A 9,905-nucleotide genomic window follows, 5' to 3' on the forward strand; every position below is an offset into this window, starting at 1 on the left:
ACTGCGAAGGTCCTAGCCTTTGCGGCCGTGACCTGTTACAGATGCTCGAGACACAAGGGGCACCGCTTCTTCACATCGCGTCACTCTCATCGGACGGGAAGCTGGAGAGTCGGACAGCGGCACCCGTGCTGGAACAGTACGCAGACCTTTTTGTGGAGGGCCTGGGAGCCATCAAGAGACCACCAGCATGGCTTCATATAAAGGACGGAGCAACCCCAAGGTTCTGTAAGGCAAGAAAAATTCCATTTTCTTTGCTAGACAAAGTGTCCGCCGAGCTAGATCGACTCGTGGCCGAAGGCATTATTACGCCAGTTTCCTATTCAGAATGGGCAACCCCGGTGGTGCCAGTGCTGAAACGTGACGGAACAGTCCGCATCTGTGGCGATTTCAAAGTTACTCTAAACCCAGTATGTGAAATGGAAAGTTATCCTCTACCCGTAGTGGACGACATTTTCGCTACGCTTCGTGGAGGGCAGCAGTTCAGTATCTTGGATCTACGTGATGCCTACAACCAAATTCTTCTAGACGAAGATTCGCGCAAGTTAGCGGTTATAAACACTCACAAGGGCCTCTTTTGTTATAACAGGCTACCGTTTGGGATAGCCTCGGCCCCTGCGATTTTTCAACGAACAATTGAGCAGGTGCTGCAAGGCCTCCCAGGGGTTCAAGCGTACTTAGACGACGTCCTGATAGCAGATGCGAACGATAAGCCAACTGCGAACCTGCAAGCAGTCTTGCAGCGGTTCAGGGAGTACGGCGTGAAGCTCCGCGCGGACAAGTGCCGAATAGGTGAGGAGTCAGTTACGTATCTAGGACACAGAATTGACGCGGCAGGGTTGCACCCGTCAGACAAGAACATCGAAGCAATTAAGCTGGCACCGACTCCTCACAATGTCACGGAATTGCGGTCTTTTTTGGGCATGCTAACTTTCTACAATAAATTCTTGCCTAATCTGTCCACGCTCCTGAGTCCCCTATACCTTCTTCTGGAAAAGAAATCGAAATGGTCTTGGGATGAGCGCGAAAACGATGCCTTCCGAAAAGCAAAAGCCGTTTTGTGTTCCGCGCCTGTGTTAACTCACTTCGATCCCGCACGAGAGCTATTTCTGGAGTGCGACGCGTCACCCTACGGTGTGGGAGCGGCACTATTCCACCGAATTGAAGGACAGTATCAGCCCCTTGGATTTCGATCCAGGACGCTTACTGCCGCAGAAAAGAATTATGCACAGATTGAACGTGAGGCGTTGGCTCTGGTTTATGGCGTCACGCGATTCCGAGATTATCTGCTGGGCAGACAGTTCACGCTTCTAACCGACCATCAACCACTGTTGGGTCTCCTAAGAGCGGATCGTCAGACGCCGGCTATGGCCGCTGCGCGCATTCAGCGTTGGGCCATCATACTTGGTGCCTACCGTTATCGGTTGCAACATCGACCGGGTAAACTCATGTGCAATGCTGATGCTCTTAGCCCTCTACCCCAACCGTTGCAGGAAGAAGTGGACCAGGAGGACGAAGCTCAAGTTCTGACCCTGGACCAGTGGGATCAGCCGGCCCTGCCATGGAAGGAACTCCAGGCACTCGCCGTCGCGGATGAGGTACTTTTCCAGGTACGCAAGTATACCCGGGAAGGTTGGCCGAAAAAACTCGACACGGAAACTACAGAAATCGCCGATTTTTACAAAAGGCGGCATGAGCTGTCTGTTAGTGAAGAACTTCTTTACTGGGGCCACCGCTTTGTAGTGCCGACAGCAGCACGCGGGAAGTTGCTAAGGCTACTGCATGAAGCCCACCAAGGAATTTCCACCATGAAGGCGAAGGCCAGATCGTTATTTTGGTGGCCCGGCGTAGAGCAAGACATCGAGCGCGTTGCGGCGACATGCCAAAACTGTGTGCAAGCGTTGCCGATGGCTCAGGCAAAAGAACCAGTAAATTGGCCCGAGACGCACGAAAGGTGGTCGCGGTTACATGTGGACTATGCGGGACCAGTAAAAGGGAAAATGTTACTCATCGTTGTCGACGCGCACACCAAGTGGATTGAGGCGCTTCCCGTGTCGCAGGCCAACTCGCATAGCACAGTCGAGGCCCTCAGAACGATATTTAGCCGTTTTGGTATACCGCGCACGGTGGTTTCTGACAACGGGACGCCATTCACGGCACGAGAGTTCGAGCAGTTCATGGAGCGCAATGGCATTGCGCATATTCGAACACCTCCCTATCACCCCCAGAGTAATGGACTAGCAGAGCGAGCCGTGCGCACTATCAAAGATGGCTTGAAGAAGATAGGCGGCACTTGCCTCCTCACCTCACTGGCACGTGTATTGTGCAATTATCGGAACGCACCACACCAGGAGGGTCCTTCTCCCTCAGAGAGGCTATTAGGATACCGTCTGCGCACAAGAATGGAGATGTCTTTTCCTTCCAGAGTCTATCCTACCAAAGCTGCGAGTGACCCAGGCTGGAATTTCGCACCGGGAGACTACGTGTACGTGCGAAATTACGGCGCCGGAGACAAGTGGTTCCCAGGCACAGTGGAGGCTACGCGTGGCACTCGCCTCCTGGAGGTAAAGACTGTGGATGGCCTTGTCCGCCGCCACGTGGATCAAGTTCGCAAGCGGAGCCCAGATGAAACGCCAGCAGCCGACGACATGTCGAGGCCATCTACACCGGTTTCCCCAGGGCCGGTACGACTAGAAACAACGGCGCCGGCTACCTCTCAGAGTACCCCAGAATCGCAACCATACGTACTACGTCGCTCCACACGAGCCAAGAAACCGGTCGTGCGTTTTGGCTACTAAGGGGGAAGAAATGCTGTAACCCATTGAACGACGCGACCCAAGCTCTCAAGTGCGCATGTGCACAATCTTATCCCCCTTCCCTCTCCCCCTTACTTTCCTATATATATTCACGAGTGTGAATAAAACTGGCCGTTCTTTTCTGTTGGCATGGTCCGACTGTCACGTTTACTGCTGGAGCGGCGTGGCCGCCTCCCAACAAACAAGTACCAAATATGAAAAGAAAAAAATTGGCACATCCCACGTACTTTGCAATCCATGTTATGCGAAGCATGCTGGTGGAAGCTAACTGTGTTGTAATTTTTATTAAATAAAATGTTGCGAAATGACGCTAAAAATACGTACAAAGGTTCTACGCACAAGCAGCCATAGGCGTGCGCAGAGTTTTCAATTAAGATAAAGGAGTGGGCCAACTGGTTCTCCTGCGTGCGCGCGCATGTGTTTGATCAATAAACTGTTTGGACCGGCATAGCCATATGCGCGCTTCTGACCTCATGCACAAAGAATATTTCGGAGTAGCATACGTACTGAAAAATAGCATACTGTGTGGTCACAAGAGCGAAAAGGCAGAACAGCATCGAATAAAGAATACAAACGGCACATTCGACACTCGTGAAGAGGGTGAGAAGAGGGGGAGTGCTTGGACGCTCTGGAATGTCGGAAGCTCATTATGCCACCGCAGACCGAAATAAAATGAACAAGTACAATGAAATGTAGACGGGCAAATGCAACGGATGTTAGCGCGGGACTGGAACCTCTACCCCTGTCTCATTCCACCGCCGCCTGCTGTGGTTAATGCTACTCGCTCGTTAGGGAGCCCAACCCTACGCCATTCCGACCCTCACCGGAACAAGCGACTCGCCTTTGCCCACCCGGCTTTAATTAGGAATGCTCCTGCTCGCTGCCGAGAGTGTGCCTGCCCTTTGGCAACAACTCTGATATGCACGTCAGCGTAAGCCCACGCTTACCTTTCAAGCAGTGTCAACGACTGAGTTCGAGATCTTGTATACAGTAATCTCTGGCTCCACCTTGCAATGTGCCTACAGCATGGCTACTGTTAGTGGCACTGCTCTGGGTGTTAAGTTCAGTAGCGAGAGATAACAAGGGATGTATTTTAGATCAGGCTGAGTATTGGATAAAGTCTGATGCAGTCTCTGAAAGGCACGCAATCGGGAAGCGTTTAAGGTAGCGTTGGCAAATATGCTTGAGTCCTTTGTACTTATATTTAGGAACAAGATAAAGGGCCCTAAATAATCGAAATTTTCGCAGCCCCCCTCTGCGCCGTCTCTCATAATCATATTCTGGTATTGGTACGTTAAACCCCGTCAATTCTTACTATGAATTCAAGGTAACCGGTCAAGTTGAGTACAGTATAATTTTACGGGGAATATTTATTCGTGGAGAGCGAGTCAAGCTAACGCCGCGCAGAAAATACAGTATTGCAGGACAACAGAGCAGCACGAAAGTTCAACCTAAAACAACAAAGTTGCCGTCTTCCTTTTTTGGATGTAGTTTCAGTGCTTGTGCCAGAGCTACAATTTCATTCACGTGTCATTACCCTGGCCGAGTCACAATGAGTGAATAACCAGAGTAGATTCTAAAACGAGAAATGTGGGCTACTTCAGCTCTGGGTGCAGCAGCTGATGAGCATCTTGTAGTGTAAGGGCCAAACAACGAAACGTTCCTTTCCTCAGTGAGGAAGCCTCCATTTTTGTGAGGCCGCCTTATGTCACTCTGAAAGCTTCCTCACTGAGGAGCCCTCGGTAAAGGCTTCCTTGGCGCTTCCTCAGCTTAAGGTTGCTTTGGGGCTACCTTCGTGCGCCCTTAGGTCCGCTGCTTGCCCTGAACAAGCGCATCACCTCACAGCTAGCCCACGTGATGTTTTCGTTTTCGAGGCAACCCTCCCACCCCACCTCTGCGGGGAGACACGAGCGGCGAGGTGCGTGCACGGCGCCAGGCACGACGGCGCGCAGTAAAACAAGAAATGGCGTCGGGGGCAGACGGGAGTGCGGCTGACTTCAGGGATTTCTTGAACCGTGCTTGTCAATTCGTCTTCGGAGAGGTCTACCGGTATTCACCGGCAGTGAGGATAGTTCGCGATGCGGTCAACCCCATGGAATTCTACGATGAAGAAGATTTTTCATTCAGGTTTCGTTTCACCAAGGCGTCTGTCATTGCAATCATGTCGAAACTGCAGTTGAAAAAGAACATGGACCGAAGGGGAACCCCGCTCCCACCGCTGCTGAAGGTGCTCATCACGCTTCGGTTTTACGGCACTGGTGCCATGCAGACAGTGGTTGGCGACCTCGTACGCGTCTCACAGCAGTATGTGTCGCGTTGTGTCTGGGAGATCACCCAGATCATATGTTTGCGGCTGTTTCCCAAATATGTGTGACTCCCCGATGCAGCAGACGCGAATGCTGTGATGGCCCGCTTCTACGCAATTGGCCTGTTTCCAGGTGTAACGGGGTGTATAGACTGCACGCACTTCCCGATTGTGAGCCCTGGAGGCGAGAACGCCGAGGTCTTCCGCAACCGCAAAGGATACTTCTCACTTAATGTGCAGGTAAAGTGACGCCTTTGTCTCATTTTTTTTCTTTTCTTAACCTGTTTGATGTGTGTAACTTTTCCGACAGCGTTGTATAGACGCACGTTTTCAAAGCTGTGCCGTTGCTGTAGAAATGGGGTTACTTTTGTTGCACATGCCCATGGTGAATACACACCATTCAGGTACCACTGTCCATTGCCAATTTTTCTTTTACATATGAAACGTACAGCTTCAGAAAGGTACTCCATTGAATGTCACTTTCTTTTTAATCATTATTTTTTAAAGTAGCTTAGCTGGCGTTTGAACATGGTAACGTGATAATCAGTAATGTCGCACCCATGACTATGTTGTGTATCAGTAACTTAAAATAAATTTCAGTAAATATGCACCATCAATGCACTGATCTAAATAGCATAACTGTCATGTAGGTTGATAAAAACCAAGGGTTGTGAAGGCCTGTTGTATTAGCCACTTCTTATCCGGGCACAGTGTGCTTAACAGTTGCATGAGGGTTTGTGGTGGGGAAGTGCCCATTTTTAGAATTTTCCAAGTTAGACACATTGAAACATGGCTGTTGCTTTTGTGTGAAAATATTTCTAAGAAATGCACAATACTTGATTCGCAGGCTATCACTGGTCCCGAGCTCCAATTCTTTGACGTAGTTGCCAGTTGGCCTGGATCTGTGCATGACAGCAGAATATTCACCAACAGCAGAGTGATGGCTCTCTACGAGCAGAAGGCTGTACCTGGCGTTCTCCTTGGTTACCAGGGGAATGCGTGCCTACCATTCCTCATGACACCACTGAAGAATCCTCAAACAAGCGCAGAAAAGAGGTAACAGCACATGAACCTCAGCATGGAAATTATAATAGGTGCGCTACTTGGCACAGTAGTACTTGAAGCACTAAAATTGCAGTGTCCCTTACGAAAACTAGAATAAAAACCTGCCGTTTATAAGATAAATGTCAAAACTTCTTGGAACAAATGAAGTACCTGCAACTGTAAAGCCCACTGTAAAAACAAAGAGAAAAGGTATTCCTAGACGCAAACCACTTAAATTTTAAATTTGCTCCCATACAAGCATACACATGCTTTACTGCAGTCTCTGAACAGGTTTACTGTCTGCTGTTCCACAGCAAATTCTTCGTTATCTCGAAAAGCATACCCATGATGTGCACGTGCAAATAACACAGGATGTATCAAAACACATTTAAAATGGAACACGCAAGTTGTTATTTTCAAAAACAAAACTGTTTCTTCCTAATAATCATGATGATGTATCAGTGGCTGTATCTTGACATGTTCATAAATGCTTTTGCACATAGCGCTTGCTGCTCATGCATGATTTGCACATTCTCTCGTTTTGTGCAGGTACAGCAAGAGCCAGATAAAAACAAGGAACAGTGTGGAGCGTACATTTGGAGTGTGAAAAAGGCGCTTCGCATGCCTGCGGGTAAATCTGCTGACGGACACTGATCGGTCTGCAGCTATCATAACAGCATGTGCAGCGCTCTACAACATTGCCTGTTTGCGTAGGGACCCATGTCCACTCTCCGATGAAGCACACCCCGACGTTAATTTACCCGACAACCCCAGCCAAGGAGATCCCGACACTTTTGCTGGTGCACAAGTACGCAGCTGCTACATCCGCCGGTGTTTTTCCTCTGGGAACGAACACACAGGTCCAGTGCAAACCTGAAGTAAGTGTCTACATTCAGGCGCTGTTTCAAAAATTATGTTCCTGCTCTACGTCGTCTCTCTTCAGTCTGGTTGACTTTAAAGAGTGCTGCATGCATTTATCCTAGCAGTGTTACTTGCACCGCTGTGGTGTTTCAGTAAATGAAAAATGTACATGACACAGCTCATATCTTCAAATTACTTTATGAAAACTTCAAAACATCAGATGAACAGGCACATGTACATTCAGACACTACACTTGGTGACGTTTAAATATAACATTTGAGACATGTGGTGTGTTATCTCCAAAACAACTTGAAAAGAACTGATAATTTAACAACAGCAAGATATATACTTATGCTTGCTGTTGCATGTTAATGTGACAAGTTTCCAAAACATGCTCTCAGATATTTCTTTATTCAGAGTCTGCTGCCTGCAGCTGTTTTCTTAGGAGCGCCTGCTTCAGTTTCTGTACTTCTTTTTCTTTTAAGATCCGAAGCTTGATTTTGTGCTGGATGTTGCAATTTTTTCTTTGCTCCTTCAAGGCGCTGATTTTGATCTCATGCTCTTCTCTCATACACTCCATTTTTTGATTGTGCTCAATTTGTTTATGTTTTTTATCTGCTTTTATAGCATCAAGGCGAGCCTCGAGTTCTACGTCGAGTGTGTGCTGCAACAGAGACAGCCTGCCTCCGCGGACATTCCGCACACTTACCCAGCTGTTGGTGCTTCACTTTGTGCACCTGGCTGAGCAGCTTCCTCTTGGCTCATGTCCGCATCGACTTTGGGATCGTCCAAGCATAAGCTATTTTCACCAACCACGGATGGTGTGTGAGAGCTCTGCAGCATTTACTGCATAGCTGCTCTGTCGGTTTGGCTGAGTTCTTCTGTTTGGTCTGCAATAAAAGTTGTTTCATTCATGAAAGACAAGCGAAGAAATGTGAGGAAGCACCTCATGAAACAAATACCAATATTATTCACGGTCTTCCTTTACTAGATGTTTGTATACTTTGAAATGACAATAAACACCATTACCTGCATGCACTGACAACAGCTCACTCATGTATACGATACTGGTGGGGCAGCATGCACAGCACGTGAAACATATTTCTATGCATGAAAGAAAAATTCTAGCGTGATTGGCACAGGCGCTCACCCAAATAATTGAAACAGAGCAATCTACCAGAATGTCATATTTCGTTTGTGCATTTCTGCATTGTTACTAGTTACACAGAAAAGCATAGATGTTGGCCTCAAGGTTTATTATGCATGTGTACTACTCTGCAATGGAAAAAAAGGAAAGATCGAACAGGGCATTACAGGGTGGCAATGCAGATAAATCGGACAGGAATCTGCATGCTTTGCCACATCACGACAGCGTGTAAACACAACCGCTTTTCGTGACCTTTGGTGTGCTAGAAACGCCCACGTTGCCTGCAGAGGTTTCTACCTCCGTGGCCACGCTATCGAGTTCGCAAAAGGCGGCATACCTTCATCACTGTCAGCTGGTCCATTTTCACAGATCAGCCCGTTCAGAATTTCCGACGCGCTTTGGGCTGCTGGCGTGGCAAGCGGCCGGTCGCTGTCGAAAGGATTTGGCACCCGCGTGGTCAGGTGCGGAACGATGCCTTCGACCTGCGCGAGCCTTTCATCCATAGGCGGTGGTGGGGGGCCGCCTCCTGCAAATACCCCAAAACTCGTAGCAGCGGCTACCTTTTTACAAAGAAGGGAAACATACCTGTAGTGAGGACGTCACGGATTTGCTTCGCTTTCTCCCGCTTCCACCTTTGCTTCATGTTGTCCCACAGCTTCTTTAGCTGCTTGACGCCCCGATGGCGCACAAAGGGCCTGCAGTTGAAGTCCGTGCACAGTTTTTCCCATGCCTTGGCTTTTGCATTGATGGACATTGCGTCCGTACGCTTATTTTCGATGACGGCCTTGTATTTGAGCACAAGGTCCTGGACGAGATCTTTCTCATCTTCGGAAAAGGGAATTTTTGCAGGCATGTCTGTATCGTGAAGCGCGTTAGGACTGACTGTGTTATGGCCACTATGACAGCGTTTAAAGAGGCGGGCGTTTCAGTGTTGCTAGAATGCACCACGTTTTGCGCTCGACTACGGTGGCTTTTCACATTCAGTAATCGTAGTTGGAAGAAAGCGTACACGCGTCTCTATATTAACACTTCAATTTGGAAGTGATGTGGTGACCCTACTTTTTTTTACAGAATAAACGCTTGTGAGCAAAGCTTATATTCGATAATCTCGAACGCAGGAGCGCGGCAACCAGTCCTCCCGCGAGGACGGGTTAAGGGAGCTTTCAGAGTACGCTTGCTTCCTCCGTCGGTACTTGGTTGTAAGGAAGCCTCACGTAAGGAGAGGACGCGGTCAAAGGAAAGGAACGTTTCGTTGTTTGGGCCTAAGTCTCATAAGCGGCAGGTGTGACCTGACGAAGGTCACGGTAGGGCCTAACGTAGCGCGATAATTTTTCGCACAGTACAAAACGTCGAGATGGGAGCCACGCGAGAACAAGAGAGCCCGCCGGAAAAGTTGGCCCTATATCTGCATGTTACATTGCAAATGTTGTCGAAAGATGATAGTCTTGCGTCTGGAGAGAGTGAAAGAAACGTTCATTTGATGTTCTGTGCTAGAAAAGCGGTGAATGGTATACTGGCGGCACTGAAGAATGGAAAATGGTTAGTCAGACGAAAGCAGGGTGTCGAAGTGTAGCAAACTATGACGGCTGAAAAGTAGATAAACTGTAGAGCAGGCGGCTTTCTGTAGGTGGTGACAAACGGTAGAGCTATGTCCCAATCAGTGTGGTCGCTAGATGCGCACTGAAAAAAATTGGCAGTTCCCACGTACAGTGGGAACCGATGATATGCGAAGTAC

The 9,905-nt window shown here is 48.6% G+C and overlaps 2 protein-coding genes across 5 annotated transcripts; one reads left to right on the forward strand and one right to left on the reverse strand.

Annotated features, from left to right (window-relative positions):
- Positions 1 to 4,678: 4,678 nt before the first annotated feature.
- Positions 4,679 to 8,057, forward strand: LOC119165132 (putative nuclease HARBI1). Of its 4 annotated transcripts, none has more exons than XM_075874796.1 (3): positions 4,679 to 6,174; positions 6,712 to 7,040; positions 7,651 to 8,057. In XM_075874796.1, exon 1 carries the CDS (start codon positions 4,777 to 4,779, stop codon positions 5,185 to 5,187), a length of 411 nt encoding a protein of 136 aa, XP_075730911.1. In that variant the 5' UTR covers positions 4,679 to 4,776; the 3' UTR covers positions 5,188 to 6,174; positions 6,712 to 7,040; positions 7,651 to 8,057. The 4 variants fall into 4 exon arrangements, with proteins under 4 accessions (XP_075730911.1, XP_075730912.1, XP_075730913.1 ...); XM_075874797.1 differs by having other exon boundaries at positions 6,712 to 6,872; XM_075874798.1 differs by having other exon boundaries at positions 4,683 to 6,174.
- A 236-nt stretch (positions 8,058 to 8,293) lies between these two features.
- On the reverse strand, positions 8,294 to 9,023 carry LOC142774299 (myb/SANT-like DNA-binding domain-containing protein 3). Its single transcript, XM_075874697.1, has 3 exons — positions 8,756 to 9,023; positions 8,508 to 8,696; positions 8,294 to 8,298 (listed from the first exon to the last, which is right to left on the reverse strand). Exons 1-3 carry the CDS (start codon positions 9,021 to 9,023, stop codon positions 8,294 to 8,296), a joined length of 462 nt encoding a protein of 153 aa, XP_075730812.1.
- Between the last annotated feature and the right edge of the window lie 882 nt (positions 9,024 to 9,905).

This window comes from Rhipicephalus microplus, chromosome 10, assembly GCF_043290135.1.
Source record: "Rhipicephalus microplus isolate Deutch F79 chromosome 10, USDA_Rmic, whole genome shotgun sequence".
NCBI lineage: Eukaryota > Metazoa > Arthropoda > Arachnida > Ixodida > Ixodidae > Rhipicephalus > Rhipicephalus microplus.